We start from the raw sequence: 26,724 nt of genomic DNA, 5'->3' as shown, positions 1-26,724 counted from the left end.
GTATACTTGTAGACACTTGTCGTAATGGACTTCACATTTCTTTCCGTATCAATCCATACTTCATCCCGTGCGAATTCGCTCGAGGTTTTACCCGTCCGATGCAGGAAACCGTCTTCTTTGACCACTCCCGACGGACCGTTGGAGACATCATCCCCCTAACCTGCCCTCCCATTGCGCCGTATACACGGCAGCATCCAGAACACCCCACACCAACCGGACATCTGATATCCCCTGGCTCGACTATGGTCGGTCGGTGTAGGCACCGGACGAGCAGAGGTTGAGGACGCCAGGCGGCAGCCATCTCGCACCGGTCATGTCCCCAGCCACCGTCTCCCGGTCTGTGTTTTTTTTGCCCCCCTCTCTCCCCGTTCTCTTCCCCATTCTCTTCGAGTCGCGGGTATCAATCAGCTGGTCACGAACGGCGGATCGTGTCGCTTTCGCTTTAACCTTCTTGCTGTTCGTCACGCCTTTCGTGTTCTTTTCTTTCTTTCTTTTCTCTCGCTTGGCCGCCCTTGCCGAACCGGACCCCTTCACTCAATATCCATCTCCACTTCCGCCTCGCCTTTCTTCTGTTGCTGCTGCTGCTGCTGCTTCTCAGTCTCGGCAGGGGCATCTGCGCAATCTTGAACTCAGCATCACTTTCTCCTACACCGCTCACGGAGAGAAAAGAAAAAGAAAGAAAGAAAATAAAAAGGATGAGACATACCCGTCATCTCGACGACCGCCGCCCCGCCTTCCCTCTCCGCCTTGCGCCTGAGCGCATGCCTCAGCGCCTTCTCCAGCTTGCGCTGCTTCTTCTTGCTGATGGCCGCGTTGGGCCCGCTCGTCGGGAGGAGGCCCGGCCGCGCGCCGCGGCGGGCGTCCGCCTTGGCGACGGCGCCGCCCTGGCGCGCCAACTGGCCCATTTTGGACGCCTTCTGCCGCGTCTTGCGCAGCTTGGCAGCGCGGGCGGCGAGCCGGTTCTTGGAGGGCGCGTTGGGGTTTTTCACCGACGGCATATTTGCGGGAAATTTTTTTTGTAGTCTATTGAGGAAAGGGAGGTTTTTTTTTTATTTTTTTTTTGGGTAATGTCGGCAAGTACGGAGCCGAATCGCAAAATATATGGGTATACACAAGCGGGAGGTGGTCTTTGGGGTTGAGATCGACGACGGAGGAGAGTCCGAGCGATTGGAAATTTTAGTGGGTCCTGATATTGTACACTAGGGGCAGGCAAGACAGCTGGCTTCAGCTGACAGGAGCCTCTGTTGTCGTGTCTTACTTGTTGTCCCTGCCCCTGAACGACTGCTTCGACACAACGAACATGGTAGAACGGCAATCTCCTCGATAAACCTCGGTATTGCCTGGAGAAGACGAGCAACATATCCCGCCACCTAACGTTTATTGAGGTGGAGGACTCGTTAAATCCACATTTACACTAGATCAGAATCGAAACCGCCGTCAAGCCCGGATCCAGCACCATATACGGAATGCTCCCTCTGTCCATGGCCAGACTGTTCCGGAAAAACGTCTTCTGCATCCGCTGCAGATCACTGTATAGCCTCTCGCTCGCCTTTTTGATTCTCACATCGTCTTCGCCCCTCTTGTACTTGTGTACATACCACTGGCTGGCGGCATAGTTTAGCAAACTGCGGTCCGGCTCGACCTTGAAACTGAGCAGCCAGGGCACTTGAGCAGCAAGCAGCCACTGCCGTTGTCTATTGATGGGCAGCGCGGCAATGAGGTCATGTTCCTTGTATTCCTGCAGCTCCTCGAGCGTAGTTGGCGGCGCGGTACATAGTGCGGGGGGCTTTGCGATCACGAATGCCTGGTAGAAGTTCTGTAGGTAATTGATGGCCGTATGAAAAGGCGAGGCAATGAAAATACACATGGTCACAGCATCAACCAGCGCATCGAGGGTCTTGATCTCAGGAAATGTGGGCATGTGCGCGGCTGTTTTCGTCTCGTTCACCCACCGCTGGATGTCCTCGTCTGCGGCGACATCGCCGTCGCTGGGGAAGCGAATATGCAGCATGGCCTTGACGTAGGCACGGATGCTTGTTCAGAGAGAAAGGGCGTTCTTAGCGTACGGGTAGTTCCCATACCGCGGATGGCTCAGGCCAAGCTGCGTATTGGGGAAGCCACGCCGTCTGAGGTCATTGGGCACGTAGCTGCCAACAAAATCGTAGGTATCGTAGGCGTAATTCATAAACCTGTAACATTCTGCACAGAAGTGTCAACAACATGCCCCACATAAACCAGAAAACAGGTAACGGGTCAGCATACGGTCTGGGCTGAGGCCTACAATGTCGACGGCAATCTGGGGCACCAGAGAGGAACGACCGGCAGCGTTGAGCGACAGCGTCTTGTACCAATGGGGATAGAGCAGCCGGTACACCGGGTGGTCCACTGGGAGGGAGCGGTTCGTCGATACGATAATGGCTTCCTCGACGAAATGGGAGAGGGTGAGATGCACGGCCAATTCGTGACGCATCCAGTCTGTGACCTGGGCACATGTTTTTGCGTATCGCCATGGCCAGTCTTCCTTCTCCCTGCTCGTCGAGTCTCGCGGCGACATTCGCTTGTTGAAGATGGTAACCGACTTGTCCAAGGATTCCCGGTAGTCGATACAGATTGCAACGGGGTGGAGCTTGCCGTCCTCGTGTAGCTGGAACAAGCTCACGGCGCCTACCGCCCAGCATTCGTCGCTGGAAGGTTCCTTATGATGGAGGACCGTGGTTGGATCTGACACGCCGACGGCCTTCCGGAAATAACTACCGTCTTGCACAAAAAAGGAATTTGGATCCGACTTGGCGAGGACGGCCGCCCACTTGTCGTATTTTCCAGCTCTAGCGGCGGCTGTAAACTCGCCAATCCAGGCTGGCGTGGCACGAGTGATTGTGGTTGGGTTGGTGCCTGTGAACTGTTGGTCTGCGAACCGGCGGTCGCCGAACCAGTCGTGCAGCAAGCCGATGTTGCCGCCACCTTCGATATCGGTCCCGAACTTGCGGTGATATTTGTTGTAGTCCACGACATCCTGAATGCTGACGCCCTTTTCCGGCTCACCGCCGAACGCCACAGCACGCTCCTTTTCGAGCAGCCATTCTCGAGTGCGCCCCAAAATTCCATCTTCGTCGGGTGTGATCTTCTTCAGGAGAACTCGGGTCTCTACCAGACCCGCAACGTCGAAGATCTTGAACACACTGACAGATCGATCACTAGGTATATGCTCGAGGTGAGGTGGATACTGCGCCGGACTCCCGTCGGCATTTGTTGGATACTCCGAGAACTTGTAGAGATTCCTTTGCTCTTCGAGGGTGCGGAATCGCGGTAAGGTTGCTTCAACGCCAAGAACATCAAACAGGGAAGCAAAGCTGCGAACAAGGGGTAAGCATCCTGCTAAATCAACGCGACATTAACTGAGGCACTCACGTCTGCTCGATTCGGGAGTAAGCCTGCGTCAGGGCTACCTGAGTTCCCCGGTACGTACCCTCCCTGATATTCCCCTCGGGCTCTCGAACAACTGACGGATCCTGAGAGTCGATGATTGGATACAGCCTTAACTTGATCAACTCGTTGTCAAAAACGCCTGGGTCGAATGACGGCAGCGGGATGTCCGCGACGGAGCTTGGCGCAGTTTGGGCGAGATGCTTCCTTTCTGGCAAATGCCTGAGAATTGTATGCTCGTCAGGGCGCTGAGCAGCAAGTTTTTGCGGAGGGACCGGAAGATTCGGGTCCAGTGACTTTTGAAAGAAGCCGGAAAGGAAGGTCCAGACCCGGCTGGGCCACCATTGGCTTTCCTCTCCGGACATGGTGATAATGGTAAACAGTGATAGACTCTTTTTCCTATTTTAAAAGGAGCGAGTGGCATTTCACCATGCCGCGGCGCCATGTTGGTACTTTAAGAGAAACTGGGCATGCGGGGGTCTTGACCGAGGCAATGCAAGCGACGTCACAGTCGCTGCGAGGAGTCTGTTGTTGCTCTCTGCTATTGACGTGCAGTGAGCGCATCATGTCCACACGGGCCTTGTTGATGAGTAAATATCCGCGTCATGGTCGAGGGGGGTGTGATGGCTTCGGGCCCGGTCTCCTTCCTCTGAAAATCATACTTGTAGTGGCATCACCAACGTCCAGGATGGAACCGCCACGAGACCCACATATCCCCGACTTATCTTGTAACCCTCCGTGACCCAAGTCAATGCGTTGTCTGGCTGCGTTTGCCCGTGGGAGGCGGCTGTAGCGCAAAGTGCATTCATGGAATTTTGCGCTCACACAAAACGGGCTTTGCCTGGAGCAGACCTCCCGTGGCTGCTATAGAAACATCATACTCGTTTGTAAGGGTGCTGCTCATCATCGATTTGTGGCAGTGACCCCCGGGGTGGATCTCTGTGCAATAGCAGAAGTGGGAACAGCCTGAGAAGAACTGTGGAACATGGCCTCGACATCCCTCGGTATGCTGCAAAAAAGTCAGGTAGATCTCCGTGCCATCGACAATAAGCGGAACATATGGGTCGATGCAGGCGCCGGCGGCACCGAGCTAGAATCGTCGTCAACCCACGAGATGCGGCGCTGGCCCTTGCCAGTGCGAGACATGAGAGCCTCCCATTCGTCTTGGCTGGAAACGGAGAGGTAGGATTTCGGCATGGCAACCTCGCAGAGCTGGAGGCTTCTCAGACGCTGAATGGGGCCCAGGTAAAGATCCGGCATGTCGAGGGCCGGAGAGGTCGAGTCGGCCGGAGGACAGGGGGGCATCAACAGGGCAATCCGTAGGCGAGCCAGGGCGGGCATCTCTGCTAGAGAGTCCCAAAAGGCTTCATAAGCATCACGGCCGCCAAAGTGCGGCACCATGGTGGCCTGGTTCCGGTCAAACACGGCCACTTCCCACTTGATCTCGAGGGACTGGATGAGGGGCCAGTGCTTGGGCATCTTGGCCTGCAGGCTGCGGATATCGTCGACGGGCAGCCTCCGACTCCCGGAATTGGTGATGAGGAAGACGTTGCTGTGATACAGGACGGGGATGCCTTCAAGCAGCCTGCATGGATTTAGCCGGGAAGAGGGAGGAGAGGATCGGGGATGATGGAGAGACTCGACTTACGCGCGGCGGCAGGTGAAGATCATGGAGACGTCGAGGGCTCGGCGACGGGCAGCGGTAAGACAGTAGTGCTGCCGGGCTATGATACGGCCAAAGGGAGTGGCAATCTGATCCTCGCAGACGGCGTGCCGCCATCGCCGCCTGTTGCCCACCTTGTCGGCGCGCACGGGGTGCGGCATGAACTCGAGGTGGAGTCTCCGACCGCCGAACAGCTCGGTGAAAATGATGGCGCGCAGCTCCGGGGGCAGCTTTGCGAACAGGGGCGACGCCGACTGTTCGTCGGGTAATGCCGACGGGACGCGGCCTGCGCTGTCGTCGGTCATGATGCGGCCCACGAAGTGAGTTGGCTCCTGTGGAAGCCCGACTCGGTGCAGGGTCGAGAATGATGTTGGGGTGCGGGGCAGATGGCTGCAGTGGTGGTGGTACGGCGATGGCTCTTTCCCTTGCGGACAGATCTCAACCTACTGGTGAGTGAGCAGCCTACCGGATCCTCGCAATTTTGTCTTACTCAAAAGATCGGAGCATCAGCAATTTGTGATCCGCGACATCGGGGACCGCCGCATGTGTGCACGGAATATTTTGTCTCGAATTGATCTGTCAGAACCTTAATTTTGTACCCTTCTCAGCTTTCTTGGCTAGCTAACCAAAGGATTGGCTGTTGAGAAAGGTATTTAGTGGGGCCTTCTTGGCAGCGGGAGCCCCGGAAACAGCAAGTAGCCTGCAAATCTTCCATAACGTACATGTACTTGGCAAGTTGCACTTCAACATGTCCTTCACTGCTGCTCCCGTCCTGGCTGGAAAACAGCGCCGGATCCCTGCCGGGCCATCCCTGTTAGCACGACGATGAAGTCCAAATCTCAGTCCCCTGTCTCGGATACTCTGCCGCTCCATAACTAGTGTACCCCGGACTGCGCTTGACGAAGCTCCTACCCCGCCCACTAGTGTAAACACCATGGGCGATCACGAATACCCGAGGTTCAGACCGAGGCCCCGCTCCTGATGAACGTCCGGGCCGCCCTTTCAAGTACTCTACCCCCGGAAGTCGCTGTGCGATAAAGGTGTCCGTTTTTGTCTTGGCTTTCTGAAAGCAAGCGACTCGGAAGTTGAACAACCTGAGCAAGTCGCCATGAGGTTGTTGTCGCTTTCGCTTCTTGGGGCACTCCTTGCCTATGTCTTATATACCGTCGGACCCAACCTCTACCGGGCAGTGACCGTCCTGGGGGTGCTGCGCAAGTATCCCGACGGCGCGGTCATTAATACGGGCGAGGTGATTGTCATCCCAGACACGACCCAGTGCGAAGACCTCCACTACCATGCCCCCAGCGGAACCCTCTTCACTGCTTGCGAGGACAATGTCGAGACGAGGTTCAAGTGGTTCCCTCCGCTCGCCAACTTCGACAGTCCCGATTCGGCAGGCAAGAGCCGGGGCTCAATTCACGTAATTGACCCAAAGGTACGGAGTCCTTGGCTACCGAGTCTTCTGCGTGAACATGATGTTCTCGTCGCAAGATCGCCGCCGTTGACGATTCGCCCAATCATCAGACCATGAACTCTCGCAGGCTCGAGTTTGAGAACTTCGATGGCCCGTTCATCACCCACGGCATCGATGTGATTGCCGACGAGGAACGGCCAGAGGGCGAGGCTGTTTACATCGTCGCCGTCAACCACGTTCCCGAGACTCAGCCGTCTGGCGAAAAGGGGCCGTATGCCCGCTCGCAGCTCGAGCTCTTCCACCACGTTATCGGCTCCTCGTCCGTCAAGCACCTCCGCTCCATCTGGCATCCCCTGATAACGACGCCCAACGACATCTTTGCTCAGACCCCGTGCTCGCTCTATGTGACCAACGACCACCTGTACCGGCACCACGGATCAATGCGCGCCTTTGAGGATTTCTACCCCGGAGCGAAGTGGACCGGAATCATCCACATCCAGCTCGAGTCCCTGACGGCGGCGGCGCCCACCGCCGGCGTTGCGGCCGAAGTTGCGCTATCCGGTATGCACAACACCAACGGTCTTGGCCATGGGAGGTCGGACCGCGAGATCTTGATCTCGAGCTGCACCAGCGGCGTTCTCCACTTCGGACGAGTCCCGGCAGGCGGATCGGGCAACATCACGATCGTCGACTCGGTCGAGATCGACCACGTCGCCGACAATCCCAGCTATTTCTCGGACCCCTACGCCACGCCCGGCGACGACCGGAGCGGCTTCCTCGAGACCGGGTTGTCGAGAGCCGTCGATCTCGCAAAGACCATGAGGGACCCGGCAGCCAAGGAACCCGTCATGGTCACCTACCTGAGGCAAGCTTCTCCCGGTCGCTGGGAGAAGCGGGTCCTCCTGGACGACGATGGCACCACGCTCAGAAGCGGCAGTGCCGCAGTCCTGGTACCTATCAAGCCATCCGAGGCAGGGAGCGCCGAGGGACCACGACAGGCTTTCCTGTTTGCAACCGGGTTTCTGTCCAACAACGTCATTGCTGTCAAGGTCGACCTCTAAGGTACCGTACATGTAATTAATTAATTAATTAATCATCACAATGTAATTAGATCGAATTGCAATCCAGCACTGATGCAAGACTTTTGCCAAATCCCATTCTATACCCGATATTTTTTTATGTCTTTGCCAGCTCCTGAATCCGCGTCGAATACCATTGCTGCCATAATTACTACTGTCAGTGCTGATGATTTCTATGCGAGATCCGGGGCAACCTTACGCTGTCCATGCCGGCGCCGACGGCGGGCATCCCGATAAAGTTGAAGAACCACGGCGTCTTGTTCTTCTTCCGGTACAGCGTGGCGTCCTGGTCGTTCACTTCGGGGTTGAAGACGATATTGTTGGGCAGGGACGGGTTGAGCACCGCCGGCCTCGCGAGACCGATCAGGTCGCAGTCCCCTTCGGCCACCGCCTTCTCCATCCCCACTCTACTGCTGAACCCGCCGGTGACCATGAGCGGGACACCCGGGAACTCTTTCCGGATGACCTTGGCAAACTCGAGGAAGAAGGCCTCGCGCGCCTTGGTGCGGTCCGACTTTTCCTCTTGGGCGTCAGGGCCGTCATTGCCCCATATCATCTATGAATTAAATGGTATTAGGCCGAAGGAGGAAGGGGGCGTGCGCGGGGGGAGGGAAGGAAACGTACCTTGGGATCCTCAAAACTCCCGCCGCTGACCTCGATAAAGTCGACCCCGGCCTCGACCAGTGCTCTGACCTGCTCGACACAGTCGTCCAGCTCGCCCTGGTCGCCCTGGTGGTCGACACTGTTGAGCTTGATGCCGACGCAGAAGCGGTCGAAGGGGCGGACGGCGTCGCGGACGGCGCGGACGACGTCGACGACGGCGCGGGCCCGGGCCCGGGCGTCGCCGCCGTACTCGTCGCCGCGGCGGTTCGTCGCGCGGCCCAGGAACTGCGACAGCAGGTAGCCGTGGGCCGCGTGGATCTCGACGCCGTCGAAGCCCGCCTCGGCGCAGACGCGGGCGGCGCGCGCGAACTGCGACGCCACCGCCGCGATCTCGGCCCGGCTCATGGCCCGCGGCGTGCCGAACGTCAGCGCCCGGACCAGGCGCGGCAGCAGGCCCGGCCCGAGCCAGACGGGCACCGCCGACGGCGCCAGCGCCGGCGCCCAGAGCGGCCGCGTCCCGCACCCCCGCGGCGACTGCCGCCCCGGGTGGTTAAGCTGCACGATCGTCGGCGTCCTCCTCTCCGGCGGCGCTGCTCCCCCCTGGCTGGCGCGGGCGAGGGCCGAGTAAGGGGGTACGAGGGAGTCCAGGGAGAGGGAGGGCGGTATGGCAGGGTCCGACGGCATGCCTAGGTACGCGTCGTCCACGTGCACGTGGCCTTGAGAGACGAGGGAACGTGGCGGTTAGTCGGATGCTGTCCACATCGGTAGGGGGTAAGGGAGACAAGGGGTAATTAGGGAGGGAAGGGGGAAAGGGGAAAAAGGGGGGGGGGAGGGTTCGACGTAGGTGATGTGAGAACGAAAGAACAAGATCCCATAATTACCGGTAATAATCAGGCCCCAGCCGCCGGCCGACCAGTGCTTGTAGACAGCTTGCATGCGCTCGTCCGGCAGCTGCTTGGCGCCGGCCAGCTGCTCAGCCATGGCCGCTTTAACGAGCCGGTTGGGAAGCGTGAGGCCGCAGTTGAGGGTCAGGGGCTGAGCGATCTGGAGGTCGGATTTGGCTCCCATCTTGTGATGTGGTTGCCGGAAAACCAAAGGAGAAAGGTACGGAGGATCCGTAGTGATTCCGTATAATTATTGTAATTATGAACCGACAAGCAGCCGTAGAGGAGGCAGTTTGATTGAGCTTTTCAATTCAAAAGTGCACACCCGATTTGGAACTGCAGCATCTCCCGACAGAGAACATGCCATGGAGGTCTGTTGGATCCTTTTTGTAATTAAGTCGATGGCGTACCGCGATATGGGCCTCTCCAACACGGGAGGAGGGACGAATACAACCGCCGAACCCCTGACATGCCGAGGCCAAGCATCCGCCCAGAGCGTGCTTGGCAGTCTCGCCGGTCAGATTGTTATCCCCGGGGCCGTTCCGAGTCTCCGCATCCGTTCCACAAAACAGTCGCCACAAGACCGATGCACCCTGTTCCTCTGAATGATTGATTAGACCATGAATCGGAATCATGGCGTCGGCCCAATCGCAGAACCCTCGATGGACGGTGGCGCGGTCATCACCTTCGCGCCGCGGTGAGATGTTATCCCGCGAGGCGCTGCTACAGCTCCCAAGGCTGCAATCGTGTACGACACCACAGCGGTATACGCGCTGTGGGCGGCACTCCTGGAACTCTCGTATGAGCCCAAGCGGTGATGAAATGCGTTGATTGCTCTCAAGTGCTGTAGGCACTTGGAGGTGTTGTCTGAAATAATTACGTGTCGAACCCTGGTCTATCCTCCCTCTGACCCACTGGTAGTCAAATCTTGTAACATACGCGATGATTGATTTGCGACTTGAGGTGTGACTCGACCGTGTGTATTCCTGTTTGACTAGGTTAGGTATTACCTTTATCGCTTTAAAGCCATCTACTCAGCTGAGGATAGGTTTGAGGTGTACGCTGTTCAACAGGTCATCATGTTGAAACCGCAGCTGGTTGAGAGCATTCGGCAAATGGCTCCTGCTCTTGGTGTCCGAGAGTCTCGGGCCCTGTCTCGGGTGGAGTCCACACAAGAGAGAAAAGAGGAAAAACGGGGGGCTTGTCCTCCGAGGGGACAAAAGTGAGGCTTTCATGAACCTTGACCCCGACCCGACTTGAACGGATAACCTTTCGATCTGGAGTCGAACGCGCTACCAATTACGCCACGAGGTCTCGTTCTTGTTGTTATCGTTTTTGTTGTTGTTGTTGTGGAGTGTTGATGGCGAGCATTCGATAACGTTACACCGTTACGGCTTAGGTATTGGTTCTTAGCCTGGCAGCTGTTGTATCCTTGGGGCCATCCCGAGGTCTCTTAAGCTAAAACGGCTTGTCGGTCCAGCACTGTAAGAATCCTCTTCTGTATTCCGTACTCCATGCGGCACTAGGAGTTCTGTTACCTGGCCGTCCGTTCCCAGGTTGGACGTGGGCGTGGCTGCAGGAAGATATTGGGTCCGGCGCCGCGCCGACTGCATACTGGAGCGCGCCTGGCTGCTTGGCGGCACCCCGTCTGTCTTTTCCAGAGCTCTCCATAGTTATCCTCGACCGGCAGAGCGGATTGAAGTTTGGTTCTCCGCAAGGAGTAGTGTGTAGTGTAGCCCTGGTAATTACCCTACTCCGTACGGATAATTAACAGTTTGCTTTTCTCAGCCCAAGAGGGGGCCCCGGGGGCCCCGGAAGCGGGCTCGGCCGGGAGTGGGACACCATGACGAAATTGCCGGGTCTGGCTTCTTGGCGTGGGCAGTGGGAAATGCAGGGGTTACGAATTGTCAAGGGGCAAGACGGAGGCGCCCAGGCGGGACAAGGCAGTTTGCAGTGATGTGATTGTTTTGGTCAAGCCGATTCAAAATGATGTTGGTAGTAGCCGAAGGACGGCTTGGAAACTTCGTTTCAATGTGTCCTCGATGTCGAAGAAAGGCAACAAGCCGCAGCGATCCCCCAGCTTTCCGCCTTGGTCGCGGGGTCGAGACCTTTGCCCAAGGTGTGGTGGGGCAAGCGCCGGGCCTGGACTGAAGGTGGGATGTGGGATGTTAAAGTTAGGCACCTACTGTGTAGTAGTACTCTGAGTACGCAGGCAAGACGGGGAACGATCGTAGTACGATCTCCCGGCTTATCGGGCTCGATCGACTATTATCTTCGTTTGATGTTCTGGGGATCTCGCCTCTCCAGCTTCTCTTGTCGAACCACTCACCATTACAGCACTCGCATCAATCGCATCAATCCGTTCCATCTCGCCTGAGCCATGGCCAGCAGCAACATTACCAGCGTCATCAACGAAGAGATCAGACAGCGTAACGGTGAGATCTCGACCATCAACAGGCAAATCCATGCCAACCCCGAGCTGGCGTACGAGGAACACAAAGCCCACGATGTCTTCGTCAAGACCTTGGAGTCCCTGAACTTTCAGGTGACTCCCCATGCCTACGGCCTCGCAACCGCCTTCTCGGCGGAGTACGGCTCCGGCGGCCGGCTCGTCATCTACAACGCCGAGTACGACGCCCTCCCGGGCATCGGCCACGCGTGCGGGCACAATCTGATTGCCTCAGCCTCCTTTGCCGCCTTTCTCGGAGCCGCCGCTGCTCTCAAAGCCTCCGGGCGGCCGGGTCGCGTCCGGCTGCTCGGCACTCCCGCCGAGGAAGGCGGCGGCGGCAAGCTCAAGCTGATCGAGGCGGGCGCATACAAGGGCGCGTCCGCCTGTCTGATGGTGCATCCGGGGCCCGGGCACCACATGCCAGCCCCTCTCCGCGGCGTCGCCTTCGCGCCCATGCTGGCCAACGTCAAGATGCGCGTGCACTTTGCGGGCCGCGAGGCGCACGCCTCCATCGCGCCCTGGGACGGCGTCAACGCGCTCGACGCCGTGTGCCTGTCCTACAACGCCATCAGCATGCTGCACCAGCAGATCCGACCCTACGAGCGCATCCACGGCGTGTTCCGCTCCGCCGGCGACAGGCCCAACGTCACGCCGGCCGACTGCACCGTGGAGTACTACTGCAGGAGCGCGACCAAGTGCGGAGCCGAGGTGCTGTGGCAGCGGATGCAGAAGTGCTTCGAGGGCGCCGCGATCGCGACGGGCTGCGAGATGCGGCTCGAACCGATAAACTCGTACGCTGACCTGCGTTTCAGCCGGGCGTTGTGCGAGGCTTATGTCGGAGCGATGCCTGAGGGGACGGTGTCGCTCGGTACGCCGGCGGATATCCTTGCGGGGAGCACGGATATGGGCAACGTGTGCTACGAGTGTCCCGGGTTCCATGGCGTGTTCGGCATTGGAACCAAAGAGGGCCAGGCAAACCATACAAAGGGGTTCACTGCGGCCTCTGGGACGGAGGACGCGTTTGAGCGAGCTCTGGAGTGCGGAAGGGGCATGGCTGAGGTAGGATGGAGAGTTCTGAGCGATGACGCATTTGCGGAAAGGGTGGAAAAAGAATGGAAGGAGGATATGAAGCAGGCTGCGGAGGGTAAGGCAGCTTCCATATGAGAGATGGCGATCTAAGTTCAATGAAACGAAGAAAACACTAGATAAAAGAGTAGGAATTCCCGAAGATATCGCCCTGCTATGACTGGAACCACGGTGATTTCGGAAAACAGAAAAGAAGGCGCGAGATTGGGCCCCACCTGGACATGAATCTGGCCAATGGCTGCTGAGCTTTGGCATGATGCATCATGTCGCTGGGCGCTGGGCAGGCACGGAGCGGCAAAGTACGTACCACAAGAGGCAGGGCCGCAAGTCCAGGAAATTCAGCGCTTTTGAAGGATCCCCTTCCGAGAAGGCCGAAATCACGACTTCCCCCATCACCACCAACCGTTCGGCCACCAATTTCGGACTCGAACCAACCCCGAAACCAGCCATTCTCGTGGCGGGCGACATCTCACACTGCGGTCCGAGTCACGCGAATTGATATAATCCGGGCAAACCGATCGTGCGCACCCTGTACTTGTAACGCCCTTAACGTTTCGGACCCCGGATTCTGAAACGCTAAAGAAAAGCGCTGCCCGTACGGCATCCTCCGGACAGAGTGTACTCTGGAATCTCCTCGTCATGGGCTTCGACGTGGGTCGGGGCCACAGTGCCCCCGTGGTACAACCACTCCGTCTTCGATTCTCTCAGTCGGCCGCGACGATAGCTTTGACTGCTGCATTCTTACCCATGGCGCTGGGACACGGAGGACATCACACAGACAAGATACCGGAGGGGCAGGCGGTCTCTCTGGACCCGATTGTGCGTTGGCAAGATGATGGAACTCTGCTCGGCAGTTGGCTGACAGGCCCAGGATACAACACTATGGGTACACATTTTCGTCCAGATGCTCGCCTTTGGCGTTCTCTTCCCCATAGGGATGGTTTTTGGGGTGAGTCGAGCAGGCAGCTCAGCGCCGGACGTCCACGACTGACGGAAGCACTTGTCCAGATCATTAAGAGCCGGTGGCATGTACCGCTACAAGTCCTCAGCACCGCGCTCGCCCTACTCGGTTATGCCCTTGGCCACCTCCACGGCGGTCGACAGTTCCACCCGAACAACGTGCACGCGAAGGCTGCCAATCCCCTCTTCTTCCTCATGGTTGCGCAGGTTGCGTTTGGCATTTATCTTAAGCTGCACCTCGAGAGGGGAATCCACGGCCGGATTCGCCCGTTTTTCCGAATCGCGCACAGCATCAATGGCAAGGCTTTCCCGGTGTACGCGTGGGTGCAGATGGTTTTCGGTGGCATCACAGCTTTGGGTTTCTGCCAGGGCGACCATCTCGGCCAGTGCCTGGCACACTTCATCATGGGGGGTGCTTTCATCGCCTACGGTGTCCTCCTGACGATCCTCTTGCTTGTTGGTCAGCTCTGGCTTCGCCGGACCGGCCGTAGCCAGGAATTCTTCGACAGTGCCGTCATCGCCGCCTGGGGCTGCGTCAACACCTTCACCGAGCACCGCTGGGGAACTGCGTGGGTCAAGAACGACTGGCAGCACACGACCATGGGTATTATCTGGTGGAGCGCCGGGCTGGTGGGCATCTGGCTCAGCAGGGATAGGCATGGCCAGCCAAAACGCAACTTTATCCCCGGTTTTGTCATTTTCATCACCGGTTGGGCCATGTCGGCGCACCCGCAAGAGCTGATGATTAGCGCCATGACCCACCAAATGTTTGGCTACACCCTCATGGCGGCCGGACTGACGCGTATCGTTGAGATCTCGTTTGTCCTTCGGGATAAGCAGGGTATATCTGAGGATGGCACCGAGGTTAACAGCTTCCAGTTCATCCCCGTCTTTGTAGGTCTCTCTTCTCCCCGTACTCCATGCTCCGCAGACGCTAATTACCATGGCAAGCTTCTCTACGCCGCCGGCTTCCTCTTCATGGGAGCCACCGAAGAGCAAATGGCCCTCATCGCCGGCTCTGGCATTGATCACGTTGCCTACGTTCTGATCCTCTACAGCCTGGCCTCGCTGCTCTTCCTGTTCACTATGGCGTTAATCAACATTTACGACCGCGCCAACCCGATTCCGAAGAAGCAGCTTACCAATGGGCAGGCGGTGCGCGGGGACGATGCCCGGCTGCGAGACGCGAATGAGTTTGAGTTGGACGGCTTGGTCAGCGACGAGGAGGACGAGGAGCGCGCGGCGAGAAGGAAGCTGTTGACGGATGATGGCCTTGGCGATGGACCCGATACACCGAGCACGGTGGGGAGGAACAGTGAAAGAGTTGCGTAACCTTCCTCACACAGGTAAGAGGTGTATATCCCGAATCTGTAATGGCGGGTACTGGAGTTTTGGGTTGTTTTTGAACGGTGGAGGCAGGCCTGTCATAATAAGCATCTGGTTGCTTAAAGAGCTAATCACAAACGTTGATTCCGCATCTCGCTGCCAATCGTCTCTGTGTGAACGCGGAAGGCGAGGCGACAAGCGGTATTCCATCCAGCACAACGCAGCTGGAGAGAGATCAGCCAATTGTCACCATCATTTAGGCAACTGAGACCATGGTTGTTGCATCTCTGTTCTTGCACACACCACCTCTGACTGCGATGACCTTTTCCCGATTCTGTCAAGCGCATCGCAGCACTTTCTTGGCCCTCCGGAACCTCACACCCCCTCAGGTCATGCTCCATCCAAGCTCTTTCCCCATTACCGCGAGCGCATTTCAACACCGATAGCTCCGGGGCAAATAATTACGCAGCTGCACGTATCGCCGAATACGATCCAGCGTAACCACCGAGCATTTAAACCAGCTCGACAGAACGACCTAGCATCCCCCCTGGTCCACTTTGCGAGCTGCATTTCTCAATCAAATCAGGTTGGGAAAACACAGACGTGCTCATCAACAATCCCCAATATAGTCGCCTTCCAGAATGGCAGCCACCATCACTCTCAGAGCCCAATGTCTCTGTCGTGCCCAGACCTTTACCGCCACCGTGCCCGTCAGCTCCCTCCCGCTGAAGGGCTCATCCTGCCACTGCACCTCGTGCCGCCACGTCACGGGCGCCCTGCGCTCGTCCGACGCCGAATGGCCCGGTCCGACGGGGGACATCGTCGCGGCTGCTGCTGATACTTCCGGCGCGGGAGCCGACGGGGAGGGGCCGCCGACCGTCCTCGGGCGGTACGCGCACTCGCCGCGGTTCAACGTCCTGTTCTGCGGCCGCTGCGGGAGCGGAATGTTCTTCGAGGAGTGGCAGACCGCCCCCGAGGAGGCGCGGTCGGCCCCCGAGAGGGCGAGCTATCTCGTCTTCACGGGCGTGCTGTCCGCGGAGGAGGCGAGGCCGGACGACGACGACGGGACCGCGGGTTCGGTGGTGCTGCCGCCGCTGGTGAGGTTCGAGGATCACATCTTCGTGGGGGATACAGTGGACGGCGGGGCGGCGTGCTGGCTGAGGGGGATGAACGGAGAGGGGGAGCCGGTGACGAGGATCTGGCTGGGGGGGCGCGGCAAGAGCGAACAAGTCCCGCCCGGGAGGTCGTGGCCTGCTGTCGAGGACCTGCCGCGGTACGAGGTGGATCTGAAGGCGGCCGAGGGGGACAAGGGGAACGTGCCCATCCGGTGCCACTGCCGCGGGGTCGACCTGGTGCTCCGGGCGGGCGAGGCGCAGGGGGAGTTTGCGGAGGAGCAGGCGCGGGGCGAGGAGCTGCCGTTCTTCGTCGACCCGGTCACACACAAGTTTCTCGGCTCGCTGGACGGCTGCGACTCGTGCCGGATCGCGTCCGGGTCCGAGGTGTACAACTGGACCTTCGCCCTGCTCAAGCACATCTCCTTCGCGGGGGCTTCCTCCTCCTCCCCTGCCGGGTTCCCCGAGGACACGGCGCAATTGTGGGCGGTTGTCAGCGAGAGAGACGGCGGCGGCTCCCGCGACCCGAGGTTCGGCACGATCGCCGCGTACGCCAGCTCGCCCGACGTTCAGAGGTACTTTTGCCGCCGCTGCTCGGCCACCTTGTTCTACGCGACCGACGACCGGCCCGAGATGGTCGACGTGGCGGTCGGTCTGCTGGACTCTCCCGACGGCGCGAGGGCGGAGAGTGCCATCTCGTGGAGCTTCGTGCAGAAGATGGCTTGGAGGCAGGACATGATGGGCACCTGGAGGGAAGGGATGCTGCGTGCGGTAGAGAAGGAGATGGAGGAGTGGAGGATCGAGAGGAAGTATCCCAAGAGCTGGCGTCGGGTGGCCCAAGAACAGCAAGAGCAAGTTGAACAGGCCGGTGAGAGGGAATGAGTAATTATTAATTAGGACAAGGGCGTTTAAGTTTAATTATCGACTCAAGTCATGCCCTGGTGGAGTTCATGATTGAGCCTGGTAACTTTAAACGGCAGGTAATTATAGCTTAAAAAGCTCCGAGAATCCAGGCGATGTGTCACCAATTTAATCCGCGACAGCGGTTCAATCAATGGCGAAATCTCAGTTGTTGCCATCGGTGAGACCCGCCATCATGTCGCGGCTGACACAAGAGACATTGCCTTAGCTACTGCGGTAATAATATTTCAAAATAAGGCGATAATGATACATTAGGGGGCCGAGTGGCAGAAAGCAACCACAAGCGTGGAGGGGCGTATGAGATTCTGACTCCAAAGGCGACCCTCAATAATTAAAACTCAGAATAATTATCTCTCGCCCGCCCTGCGAGCCTAGGTACCTATCCGCTTGGGGCCTTGGCCAATCTCAACAAGCCACTTGAGGTACTGCTCTTTGGAGCGAAGATACTGCTTCCAGGCATTCCTTACGACCTTGGGCATCATTTCTGGCGGAACGCTCAGCCCGTGAACTTGGAGGATGTCAGCTACGAGCTGCTCTTCATCTGGCGGAGACTGACTGCCCCTCCATCTCGCGTAGTACTTCGAACAGTAAGCAGTCTCCACTGCCATTGATCTGTCCAGATTGGCCGTGTCCCGGAAAAACCCGGTTTTATGCTGTGCGTCATCCTCTTCATCGCTTAAGGTTGGGTGAGGAGGGTTCAATCCGAGAATATACGAAGCTTTGGCCGGCGCCCAGAAGTAGTGAATCATTTCGCACTTGGGATCGACCGGGGTGCTGTAGTCGCCAAAGTCCAGTTTGATGCCTGGTCCCTGCCAGTTGACAACGTTGACGGGTTGGAAGGAATGGAAGCCGGCATAGTAGAAGAAGTCGATCTGACGCTGCACTGCATCGACCTCCAGGGTCGCTGGTGGTATATATTCGTACACAATGCCGTAGTAGTGCCTCTCGGGCTCAAAGAATGCGGGAATCAACTCTCCCTTTCTCTCGAGCCGCTTGTCCCACGAGATCAGGCGGTTCAGGTGCATCAGGGCCTCCCCGCCAAGACGAATCCATCCATAGCAGCGCCGGACACGGGTGGAGGCGAACATGTCTGAGAGAGAAACCTTTTGGTCTTCCGGGAGATCGCTGAAGACGCGCGACTGCCGGCCCTCGTCTGAGCAGGCGTAGAGGGAGGAGAGGGCATCGAGTCGAGTGATCCTTTGCTTGGGCACGAAAACGGGTGAATGGGATGCCTGCCTGAGCCCGCTGCAGACCTGCTCCAGGCTGGCCACCATCCGCGCCTCGCCCTCCAGGGACCACGTCCCAAGGCCGTAGCGGTCGGAGGCGGAGATTGGGAGAGGCGCGGTATAGAAGAACTAGACAGATCACCAATCCGTTTGAGAATCGTAACAGATGAGAGAGTTTTCGAGACATTGATGGGATGACGAACCATTTTCAACGCGAAGTGTTGGTTGTCATCACCGAATCTAACGCGACATACAATACCTTCGGCACCGTGGCCGAGGAATTTCACCCAGCGAACTCGCTGCCCGTCGCGGGGGAAACGGCGAAGTTTTGGCGACAGGAAGTCGGCCCAACAACAGGGCGGTTCGCCCTGCATGGGCTCGCTCGAAAGAAAAGGAGGCAGCTCCATGGACTCCATTGCTTAATTAGATAATCACTCTGGCTCAGCTGGTACTTGCTCCGTAATTACTGCAGTGATTATTATCGCGAGATTGCGGACAGCGAACAGCGAACAGCCGGGGGCGGCGACGCAAGATAGAAGCTAGAGTGAAACCTGAGAAAAAAAAAATAAACAAAAAACTGAAACAGCGCTGCGCTTTCCAAGAAAAAAAAATTTTGACCGGTCCTGACGCGGCGCGGTTCACCTGGTCAAAGCGAGAATGGCGGGCCCGCATACCTGGCGGTGAAATGTCTGGCCAGAGTGAGGTGATGGCACGCACTGTGGACGACGCAGGTCGTGCCCTGGTTGACGCCAACGATACCTGAATTTAAACGGTCTGAATGGTCGAAGACGCCTCATCGAGTCGAAATCCTTGAACATCCTATCCATTCAGCGTTTGGCTGATTCTGTCTACGTAAACACTGCACCTTATTATTATCCATCCGTACTACCGACACTTGGACTCCAAAGTCGATCCTCATGAAGATGGATCAGTTTTTGAAACTAACTAGTAGTCAGACTCAGAAAAAAATGTATGGGACCTCTTAGCTCTTTAGTGTTACGAATGTTGTTAGGGTGTCAGGACTAGGAAGGCACGCCGCATTGGTAGGTGCCTACATGTTGAATAATTATTTGTTATCAGGTAGGTTCATTCCAAGTATTATTAATTACCTCGTGCACCAAAGCAACAGCGTCGTTAGGAATCTCGCTCCGGCCTGGCGGGATGAACAAAACGCATAGGAAAATAAATACACCACAACCATAGGCTATGATACATTTGTCTTTGCTAGGTTTCTGCATGTTTAAGAGGGGATTGTTGGTCTTGCGCATCGATACTATATGATTGGTCAAGCTGTCTTGCATGACAGCAGGCAAACGAACGGCATACTTTAATGTTCGCTCATGGTAACAAGAGCCCACGTGGCCAACATGGCGGACTTTGCTGCATACCTAACACATTGCGCCAGCATGCATCGTACCGGCACGGCCCACCATGGTTGCGAAATCGCGACCACGTCTTCCCAAACATAGGTATCTGGCATCGCTGCCGGGAACAGCGCCGCAGAGAAGGAGCGCGGCTGGTCCCCAGTACCTGACAAATTAGGCCCGGCATGCTTCACACACGTGGAGATTGCCCTCGAAACAGCTTCCCCGACGACATGCGTACCTTCTTTCATGCACTTTGGCATTCCCCAAACGTGTGTGGCATGTTGTTGCCTTTGGCCGCCTTGGGCGCCTGGGCGCCTCTTGGTTGGATTGCTTCCCTTAGGTAGCGTGGCGTGGTGCGCGTAGCTCAGATCGCACGGCTAGCGAGCGATTCGCATTCCATAATTTAATTATAGTTCGGTTCCGAGCGCGGGCCCTCAAACCAGCCCGACAAGATGGGAACCATACCAACTTGCACGTATTTAGGTGGGTTCTTCGACAAAGAACACAGTATACAAAAAACGCCGTTTACATGGCGACCTGCGCGTCAGCTCTCACCAAGCTCATTCAAGCAGGCCGAGTTCAGGTATTAAACATTAATTCGCCCCATCCGCCATTACGGCGCAGTTTGCACCACATCACCTTATAATTCCCTGGTAATTACGTCACTGCTCCAGGGCTCAAAGCATAATTACAGCTCCTTCTCTTTCCTTCTAATTATTTGCATTAGCAGCCCAGAGAGAAACTCTCCCTCGAGTCTTCTCGGGATCCACAAGCCATGGTTACTCTAAATCAGATCCGACCCTCCAACTCCAAAGTCGGGACGAGTTTGGGCCCCGGCCTGGTGGCCGTCTTCGCCGGCGCGACGAGCGGCATCGGCGAGGCCACGCTGAAGCAGTTTGCCAAGCATGCCGCGAAGCCCCGGATCTACTTTCTCGGGCGGTCCAAGGGCTCGGGCGACCGGGTGCGGGCCGAGCTGCAAAAGATCAATCCCGAGGGCGAGTACAACTTCATCAGCGTCGATGTCAGCCTGCTCCGTTCGGTGGACGACGTCTGCCGCGAAATTGGGGCCAAGGAGTCGGCCATCAACCTCTTGTTCCTGAGCACGGGGACGATAGTGAGAGGAAACGGTGAGAGATCCCTCCCCTCTCCCCCGGGCGGAACGGGAGGAGGAGGAGAAGAAGAAGAAGAAGAAGAAGAAGAGGAAGAAGAAGAAGCAGAAAAGGATCACGGCTGATCAGACCGAATAATAATTAATGATCGTCTGCTGGCAGAGACCGCCGAAGGCCTGCACTACTTTGCCGCCGTGGCCTACTACGCCCGGATGCGCTTCGTCGTCAACCTCCTGCCGCTGCTGCAGCGCGCAACCGGCCTGCGCCGGGTTGTTACCGTCGCCGCCGGCACCAAGGAGGGCCCCGTGGACGCGGGCGACATGCAGGGGCGCAGGGCTTCCCTGCGGGCCCTGCGCGGCCACGTCGCCTCGCTCGCGACGCTCGCCCTCGAGGCCGTCGCCGCCCGCCGCGCGCCGGGCGTCGCCTTCGTCCACGACTACCCGGGCTACGTCCAGACTCCGCTCGGCCAGAGGGACGCCACCGGCCTCACCGCCGTCGTCCTGGCTGCCGCCAACGCCGTCCTCGGCCTGCTCGCCCCGCTCATCGCCGTCCCGCTCGACGAGTCGGGAGAGCGCCACCTGTTCCTGGCGACGAGCGCCCGGTTCCCGCCCCGCGATAACAGCGACGGCGGCAGCGGCAGCGGCAGCGGCAGCGAGAGCGGTCGTGGCGACGGTAGCGGGGTCCCGCTGCCGGCCGGGGTCGCCGTCGCGCGCGGGACGGATGGCGAGACCGGCAGCGGCGTGTACTCGGTCGACCAGGACGCCGAGAGCGCGCCGGCCAAGGTCGAGCGCCTCCTCGACGGGTTGAGGAAGGACGGCACGGCCGAAAAGGTGTGGACCGATCTCGAGACGGAGTTTATCCGCATCACCGGGGCTGCGTCTATATGAGCGAGGTAGATAATTATCAATAATAATACGGGTCAGCGTCCGGGATGGATCTGCTATTTTGGAGAGAGGGAGGGGTTGAGGAGGAGCAATGCAGGCGCGAGAAGGACGCAGGAACTAATAAGAATCTGTGTCAAACATGCCCGTGATTCGCGGACTTTGTTAATCAATACAAATCCCCGGAAAACCCCATAAACGTCCTTTCCCAAACCTGACGGGCAGTGCGACCTGGGGTCACATTTCTCTTACTACGTAATTAACCGGCATATTTACCGGCCGTCTGGTATCGATGCGCCCGAATCAAGTGCAAGATCAACAGCGCTACCATGATCCATCGTCGACTTGGCGCCCACGTGGTGACGATGCGCGCAGCGAGGTTGGGGAGTATTTAATATGTTCGTACATACATCAGGTGGATAGGTATCTAGTATAGCCACTTTAAATAATCATCTTATTAATCTAAATACCGACGGCTTCCTTCACTCGCTCAAGTTGAGGGAAACCTTTTTTTTTCTTCCTTCTTCTCCCGCGCCACTGTTACCTGGGAAGGGGGTTCGTCATCCTTTCTCGAGAGTTGATCACTCCTCCTCGCCAACCCGACCCCCCTTCACGACACGATGATGATGATGAGACTCAAGTCGGGACTGGCCGGGGCGCTGGCCTGGGGAACGGCGGCGGCGGTGGCGAGAGTGGGAGCCGGCGCGGCCGCGAACTCGACCTACTACAACCCGATCCTCCCCGGGTGGCACTCGGACCCGTCGTGCGTGCAGGTGGAGGGGATCTTCTACTGCGTGACGTCGACCTTCATCTCGTTCCCCGGCCTGCCCATCTACGCGTCCCGGGACCTGATCAACTGGAAGCACGTCAGCCACGTGTGGAACCGCGAGTCCCAGCTGCCCGGGTACAGCTGGGCGACGGAGGGCCAGCAGGAGGGCATGTACGCGGCGACGATCCGGCACCGCGACGGCGTCTTCTACGTCATCTGCGAGTACCTGGGCGTCGGCGGCAGGGACGCCGGCGTGCTCTTCCGGACGACGGACCCGTTCGACGACGCGGCCTGGAGCGACGCCCTGACCTTCGCCGCGCCCAAGATCGACCCGGACCTGTTCTGGGACGACGACGGGACGGCCTACGTGGCGACGCAGGGCGTGCAGGTGCAGCGCATGGACCTCGACACGGGCGCCATGGGCCCGCCCGTGCCGCTGTGGAACGGGACGGGCGGGGTGTGGCCCGAGGGCCCGCACATCTACCGCCGGCCCGACCACTACTACCTCATGATCGCCGAGGGCGGCACGGCCGAGGACCACGCCGTCACCATCGCGCGCAGCGACCGGCTGACGGGGCCCTACGTCTCCTGCCCGCACAACCCGATCCTGACCAACCGCGGCACGGACGAGTACTTCCAGACGGTCGGCCACGGCGACCTCTTCCAGGACGCCGCCGGCAACTGGTGGGGGGTCGCGCTGGCCACGCGGTCCGGCCCGGAGTACCGCGTCTACCCGATGGGGCGCGAGACCGTGCTGTTCCCCGTCACCTGGCGCGAGGGCGACTGGCCGGTCCTGCAGCCGGTGCGCGGCGCCATGTCGGGCTGGCCGCTGCCGCCGCCGACGCGCGACCTGCCCGGCGACGGGCCCTTCAACGCGGACCCGGACGTGTACGACTTTGCCGGGGGAGCCGAGCGGGGGGAGGCGATGATGCCGCGCAACCTGGTGCACTGGCGGGTCCCGCGCGAGGGCGCCTTCGCGACCACGGCGCGCGGCCTCCGCGTCGCGCTGGGGCGCAACCGGCTCGACGGCTGGCCCGGGGGCGCCGAGCCGGCCGCCAGGGCCGTCTCCTTCGTCGGGCGCCGCCAGACCGACAGCCTCTTCACCTTCAGCGTCGACCTGGCCTTCGCGCCCGACGCCGACGGCCAGGAGGCCGGCGTGACCGCGTTCCTGACCCAGCTCGCCAACCTGCAGCTCGGCCTGGTCCGCCTCGACGGCGGCCAGCTGCGGCTCCGCTTCAACGCGTCCGGCCACGTCCGCGATACCGCGGTGCCGGAGGCGTGGACCGAGGTCGGCTGCGGTGACGGCGGCGACGGCGGCGACGGCGTCGTCCGGGTCCGGCTGGAGATCCGGATGGCGGCCGAGGACCCGAGCTCGTACCGGTTCGCGGCCATGCTGGCGTCCGACCCGGACCCGGACCGGACCCGGATCGAGGTCGGCACCGCGCCGGCCGAGCTGCTCAGCGGCGGCTCCGGCTCCTTCGTCGGCACCCTGCTCGGCGTCTACGCCACCTGCAACGGGGCCGGGGAGGGCATCGACTGCCCCGCCGGCACGCCCGACGCCTACTTCACCCGCTGGAGGTACACGGGCGAGGGCCAGTTCTACACCGAGACCGATCTCGTCCCGCCCGACGAGGGCCAGGGCAAGGGGAAAGGTAAAGGGAAGGGTAAAGGCAAGGGTAAAGGCAAGGGCAACGGCAAGGGCAACGGCAAGGGCAACGGCAAAGCCGCTAAGAGAAGCAGGTTTGTTGGTTAATAAGAGGGTCAATGAATATGACGACGTAAAAACCTATTCTTTGCTGTCAGCTCTTAGAAGTGAATGCATTGTTGATTGACCGCAGTTATAATGGTAGCTGGTGGTGATCGCCGTCTACTCTAGCTAGGGCCGTCAACTGTCCGTTGCTCTGGTGTCCCGAATAACCCAAGACAACTCTGGGTTGGTTGCGTCCAATGGTGGCTCGGATCGCATGAGTTCTCACCCCTCTTTTCATTCAAGATCGAGAACCGAGGAGATGAAGCGACCTGATCTCCCGATGCTGTCGGCTTCTTGACCTCTTCGTCGCAAACAGCCAAGGTGGGCACCGGGTCTGAACGGCGTCGTTATCCCGCCCCTGTGAATCATGAAGAACGACCTGGAGACCCGCTGGCCGGTCGAGAAGCGGGCCGGGCCGGGCGGGCAGAGCTACGTCTTCTGCCACGGCAACCTGCACGCCCACAGCCTCCTCATGCATGCCGAGACCCTCCACGTCCTCAAGATTGTCGACTGGGACAATGCGGGGTTCTTCCCTCCCGACTTCCAGGTGTGGACCGTCAGACGCCCGGATCACGACCAGCTCTTCCGGGACAAGGAGCGGTGCAAGGAACTGTCCCGCCTTATGATGTGATAAGGGAGGAGGTGACGGTTGAGTTTGGTTGTGGCACCCTCAACCCACGACCCTTTCCCGTTCCTAGGTCGGCGAACGTGGCCATCTAGAGTTATCCATCGCGAGGAACCGATGAGGAGGCTGTGTCTGGCACACATTCTTCAGCTGATGTACGACCTTGCCTCACAGGTTCTGTTGTTACCGAAGCGGCTAGGATGAGAGTGTTGACGTGGTTAAATCGGAATCAAACAGTTGAAAAGTTCGGGATGAGAATGATGCCTTCAAGGGCGCCTCTCTCCGCGTACCTTACCATACCTACCTTGCCAAGGTGATCCAGGCACTTACTCTCAACTTTGCGCACCTTTTCGGGGCGTGGAGACTGACGGTTTAGAGTGGTCCCAATGATGATTCATATCAATCCGGAAGCAGTCCAAGAGAAGAACGGCTTGGGAGACGATTCGGTCTCTGCCCCGTCGAGAATCCTCATCGTCTTCGAGGGAAATTCGCCGGCGAAATATCGTGCCAGTCGGAAAATCAAGAGGAACGTAGAATCGAATGTATGTGCTGAGGATTTTATCAACGAAATTTCGCTCCGAGCCTCCCGAAGGTAATAACCCGTAATGACATGATATATAAAGAGTACGCTACTCACTGACTTCCTCGCTAATTATTGGTTGTTGAAAGTGGAGATTGGATCTTGACAACTGACGTCGTGCATCACTCCGCCCGAACTTGTGTTTTCTGGGGCAGCCGGAGTCTAGTCCTGTTTAGGCTTAGTTGACTGCTTCGATCCGGTTCCCCCTTCTCTTCCGGGCCTACACTGCCTTCTGAATTCCACTCAATAGTACAAATCGAACCAAACTTGAATTTCGGAGAGGTCGGATTAGTGCCCGTTTCCCAACTTGTCTCAAGATCTCCTCTAACCAGTTATCAATTCCAAGTCTCAAGCCACCTCGAGCAAGCGCTTTAGCGCCAATCTCAGCATTGGCAGTGGAGCATCCACAAACTTAGAAGATCTGCCAAGGCCAATTGCATGACCGATAATCGATAGGTACCTTAATGATTCACAGGCGCGCGCGATACGACGTACCCTGCGTACTGAGTAGAGGGTAACTAAACTGCTGCTAGTGTCACCGCCATCCAGACGTACTTTGTTCGCCTTCAAGGTACTGCCGAGTTGGCAGCGGATCGAGATGCGGCGAACGCTCCGCCGTTCTTGCGCGTCTTGCGCAAGAGCCAAGCAGAGCTGCGACCTGGGCACGCCGTGTTGCTCCCGTTGCGCCAAGCGCAATCTCGAGTGCGTCTACGCCAACGAGCCCTTGAATGCGGCGTCTAATCCGCCGTCGGCGTCGCTTGCCCCTTCTTGCGGCCCTTTGACGGGCTACAGGTTCTCACCAGTCGACCCCTTCGAGTCGTACCCGCCTACGAGGCTACCCCGAGAACACGTCCAGCGCCTTATCCACAGCTGTAAGTCTCCGCCGCTAACCAATTATCGGAAAACTCCCATCGGGCTCCGGTCACTCCTGATGGTCCTCGAAGAGGGGGGGAGGTTCCTCGCTAGTCTCTTCTCAGTGGCCTGACCAGTGCCAGTCCTCCACAAGATTGCTTTCCAGTACTACCCCCTCGATCTAAACCCGACCTCCAACCCCTTCCTGGTATCGTGGTGGCCAATAGCCCTTGGCGACCCTGCCCTCTTTCATGTGTCATTGCAGACGGCATCCCTCGACGAGGAGTTGCTAGCCCAGAAGGGTTTCCACACTTCGGATCTCCTCATGGCCGACTCGGTCGCTTTACTCCGCCGCAAGGTCGAGGACGCATCCCTTGCCGTGCAAGACGGGACCTTGAACTCCGTCATCACCCTCGCCACCATCGAGGTGGGCTTATTCTTTTCAACTTCGCGCAGCACTGGAACCAACATGTCTGCTGACACTGGCTGCGCCACAGTTCGGAAAGGGTAATACTCGGGTTGCCGAGATGCATGTTGATGGAGTGAAACGACTGATCCACCTGAGGGGCGGTATCAACTCGGTGAGGCAGACCAGCCCACTTACCGCGAGGATGGTCAGCTGGTGAGTATTGTCTCCCCCCCCCC

At 58.4% G+C, this 26,724-nt stretch overlaps 12 protein-coding genes and 1 non-coding gene across 13 annotated transcripts in view; 7 read left to right on the top strand and 6 right to left on the bottom strand.

The window, feature by feature from the left end:
- Positions 1–530: 530 nt before the first annotated feature.
- P884DRAFT_271755 (uncharacterized protein) lies at positions 531–998 on the bottom strand (the record flags this gene model as incomplete). Its single annotated transcript, XM_069442467.1, has 2 exons — positions 531–613; positions 707–998. The coding sequence occupies 2 exons, from the start codon at positions 996–998 to the stop codon at positions 531–533; spliced, it is 375 nt and encodes a 124-aa protein (XP_069295375.1).
- A 416-nt stretch (positions 999–1,414) lies between these two features.
- On the bottom strand, positions 1,415–3,788 carry P884DRAFT_271754 (lipoxygenase; the record flags this gene model as incomplete). Its single annotated transcript, XM_069442466.1, has 4 exons — positions 1,415–2,033; positions 2,067–2,199; positions 2,263–3,350; positions 3,409–3,788. 4 exons carry the CDS (start codon positions 3,786–3,788, stop codon positions 1,415–1,417), a joined length of 2,220 nt encoding a protein of 739 aa, XP_069295374.1.
- Positions 3,789–4,443: 655 nt separating this feature from the next.
- P884DRAFT_301879 (uncharacterized protein) lies at positions 4,444–5,391 on the bottom strand (the record flags this gene model as incomplete). The annotated part of the gene is made up of 2 exons (XM_069444896.1): positions 4,444–5,008; positions 5,072–5,391. 2 exons carry the CDS (start codon positions 5,389–5,391, stop codon positions 4,444–4,446), a joined length of 885 nt encoding a protein of 294 aa, XP_069295373.1.
- A 479-nt stretch (positions 5,392–5,870) lies between these two features.
- P884DRAFT_248343 (uncharacterized protein) lies at positions 5,871–7,653 on the top strand. Its single transcript, XM_069440548.1, has 2 exons — positions 5,871–6,521; positions 6,611–7,653. Exons 1-2 carry the CDS (start codon positions 6,195–6,197, stop codon positions 7,559–7,561), a joined length of 1,278 nt encoding a protein of 425 aa, XP_069295372.1. The 5' UTR covers positions 5,871–6,194; the 3' UTR covers positions 7,562–7,653.
- P884DRAFT_248339 (FMN binding oxidoreductase) lies at positions 7,654–9,575 on the bottom strand. Its single transcript, XM_069440547.1, has 4 exons — positions 9,064–9,575; positions 8,204–8,898; positions 7,779–8,135; positions 7,654–7,718 (listed from the first exon to the last, which is right to left on the bottom strand). Exons 1-4 carry the CDS (start codon positions 9,248–9,250, stop codon positions 7,677–7,679), a joined length of 1,281 nt encoding a protein of 426 aa, XP_069295371.1. The 5' UTR covers positions 9,251–9,575; the 3' UTR covers positions 7,654–7,676.
- Positions 9,576–10,307: 732 nt separating this feature from the next.
- Positions 10,308–10,380, bottom strand: P884DRAFT_t139. Its single transcript has one exon. It is a non-coding gene; the product is annotated as a tRNA-Trp (tRNA).
- Positions 10,381–11,446: 1,066 nt separating this feature from the next.
- Positions 11,447–12,679, top strand: P884DRAFT_206751 (uncharacterized protein; the record flags this gene model as incomplete). Its single annotated transcript, XM_069438745.1, has 1 exon — positions 11,447–12,679. The coding sequence occupies one exon, from the start codon at positions 11,447–11,449 to the stop codon at positions 12,677–12,679; it is 1,233 nt and encodes a 410-aa protein (XP_069295370.1).
- A 669-nt stretch (positions 12,680–13,348) lies between these two features.
- P884DRAFT_207098 (uncharacterized protein) lies at positions 13,349–14,893 on the top strand (the record flags this gene model as incomplete). Its single annotated transcript, XM_069438766.1, has 4 exons — positions 13,349–13,420; positions 13,473–13,550; positions 13,610–14,455; positions 14,513–14,893. The coding sequence occupies 4 exons, from the start codon at positions 13,349–13,351 to the stop codon at positions 14,891–14,893; spliced, it is 1,377 nt and encodes a 458-aa protein (XP_069295369.1).
- A 635-nt stretch (positions 14,894–15,528) lies between these two features.
- On the top strand, positions 15,529–16,881 carry P884DRAFT_279569 (uncharacterized protein; the record flags this gene model as incomplete). The annotated part of the gene is made up of 1 exon (XM_069443323.1): positions 15,529–16,881. The coding sequence occupies one exon, from the start codon at positions 15,529–15,531 to the stop codon at positions 16,879–16,881; it is 1,353 nt and encodes a 450-aa protein (XP_069295368.1).
- A 208-nt stretch (positions 16,882–17,089) lies between these two features.
- Positions 17,090–18,626, bottom strand: P884DRAFT_331511 (uncharacterized protein). Its single transcript, XM_069445732.1, has 2 exons — positions 18,350–18,626; positions 17,090–18,275 (listed from the first exon to the last, which is right to left on the bottom strand). Exons 1-2 carry the CDS (start codon positions 18,560–18,562, stop codon positions 17,292–17,294), a joined length of 1,197 nt encoding a protein of 398 aa, XP_069295367.1. The 5' UTR covers positions 18,563–18,626; the 3' UTR covers positions 17,090–17,291.
- A 1,461-nt stretch (positions 18,627–20,087) lies between these two features.
- On the top strand, positions 20,088–21,790 carry P884DRAFT_331510 (hydrogenase/reductase-like protein). Its single transcript, XM_069445731.1, has 2 exons — positions 20,088–20,640; positions 20,785–21,790. Exons 1-2 carry the CDS (start codon positions 20,289–20,291, stop codon positions 21,507–21,509), a joined length of 1,077 nt encoding a protein of 358 aa, XP_069295366.1. The 5' UTR covers positions 20,088–20,288; the 3' UTR covers positions 21,510–21,790.
- Positions 21,791–22,123: 333 nt separating this feature from the next.
- P884DRAFT_271746 (glycosyl hydrolase) lies at positions 22,124–24,653 on the top strand (the record flags this gene model as incomplete). The annotated part of the gene is made up of 4 exons (XM_069442465.1): positions 22,124–24,012; positions 24,111–24,118; positions 24,339–24,343; positions 24,396–24,653. The coding sequence occupies 4 exons, from the start codon at positions 22,124–22,126 to the stop codon at positions 24,651–24,653; spliced, it is 2,160 nt and encodes a 719-aa protein (XP_069295365.1).
- An 873-nt stretch (positions 24,654–25,526) lies between these two features.
- P884DRAFT_248320 (uncharacterized protein) overlaps positions 25,527–26,724 on the top strand; it is a gene marked incomplete at its 3' end in the record, with an annotated part of 2,026 nt that continues 828 nt past the window's right edge. The window contains exons 1-4 of the mRNA XM_069440546.1: positions 25,527–25,683; positions 25,761–26,099; positions 26,223–26,506; positions 26,577–26,701. Coding sequence (XP_069295364.1) covers positions 25,826–26,099; positions 26,223–26,506; positions 26,577–26,701 — 683 coding nt within the window. The 5' untranslated portion in view covers positions 25,527–25,683; positions 25,761–25,825. The remainder of the gene's footprint in view (positions 25,684–25,760; positions 26,100–26,222; positions 26,507–26,576; positions 26,702–26,724) is intronic.

The sequence above is a fragment of the Thermothelomyces heterothallicus genome (assembly GCF_042370625.1).
Source record: "Thermothelomyces heterothallicus CBS 202.75 unplaced genomic scaffold P884_scaffold_22, whole genome shotgun sequence".
NCBI classification, from domain to species: domain Eukaryota; kingdom Fungi; phylum Ascomycota; class Sordariomycetes; order Sordariales; family Chaetomiaceae; genus Thermothelomyces; species Thermothelomyces heterothallicus.
The sequence above is the reverse complement of the archived record's forward strand: the minus strand, read 5'-3'. Positions and strand labels throughout refer to the sequence as shown.

Excerpts from the sequence above, each read along its gene's own strand:
- P884DRAFT_248343 (XM_069440548.1), top strand. The coding sequence starts at position 6,195 with ATGAGGTTGTTGTCGCTTTCGCTTCTTGGGGCACTCCTTGCCTATGTC. Across the intron at positions 6,522-6,610 it reads TTCACGTAATTGACCCAAAG|ACCATGAACTCTCGCAGGCT; the intron begins GTACGGAGTCCT and ends CCCAATCATCAG.
- P884DRAFT_248339 (XM_069440547.1), bottom strand. The coding sequence starts at position 9,250 with ATGGGAGCCAAATCCGACCTCCAGATCGCTCAGCCCCTGACCCTCAAC. Across the intron at positions 8,899-9,063 it reads CTGGGGCCTGATTATTACCG|GCCACGTGCACGTGGACGAC; the intron begins GTAATTATGGGA and ends TCGTCTCTCAAG. Across the intron at positions 7,719-7,778 it reads TCGGCGCCGGCATGGACAGC|CAATGGTATTCGACGCGGAT; the intron begins GTAAGGTTGCCC and ends TAATTATGGCAG.
- P884DRAFT_331511 (XM_069445732.1), bottom strand. The coding sequence starts at position 18,562 with ATGGAGTCCATGGAGCTGCCTCCTTTTCTTTCGAGCGAGCCCATGCAG. Across the intron at positions 18,276-18,349 it reads AACACTTCGCGTTGAAAATG|TTCTTCTATACCGCGCCTCT; the intron begins GTTCGTCATCCC and ends TGATCTGTCTAG.
- P884DRAFT_331510 (XM_069445731.1), top strand. The coding sequence starts at position 20,289 with ATGGTTACTCTAAATCAGATCCGACCCTCCAACTCCAAAGTCGGGACG. Across the intron at positions 20,641-20,784 it reads GACGATAGTGAGAGGAAACG|AGACCGCCGAAGGCCTGCAC; the intron begins GTGAGAGATCCC and ends GTCTGCTGGCAG.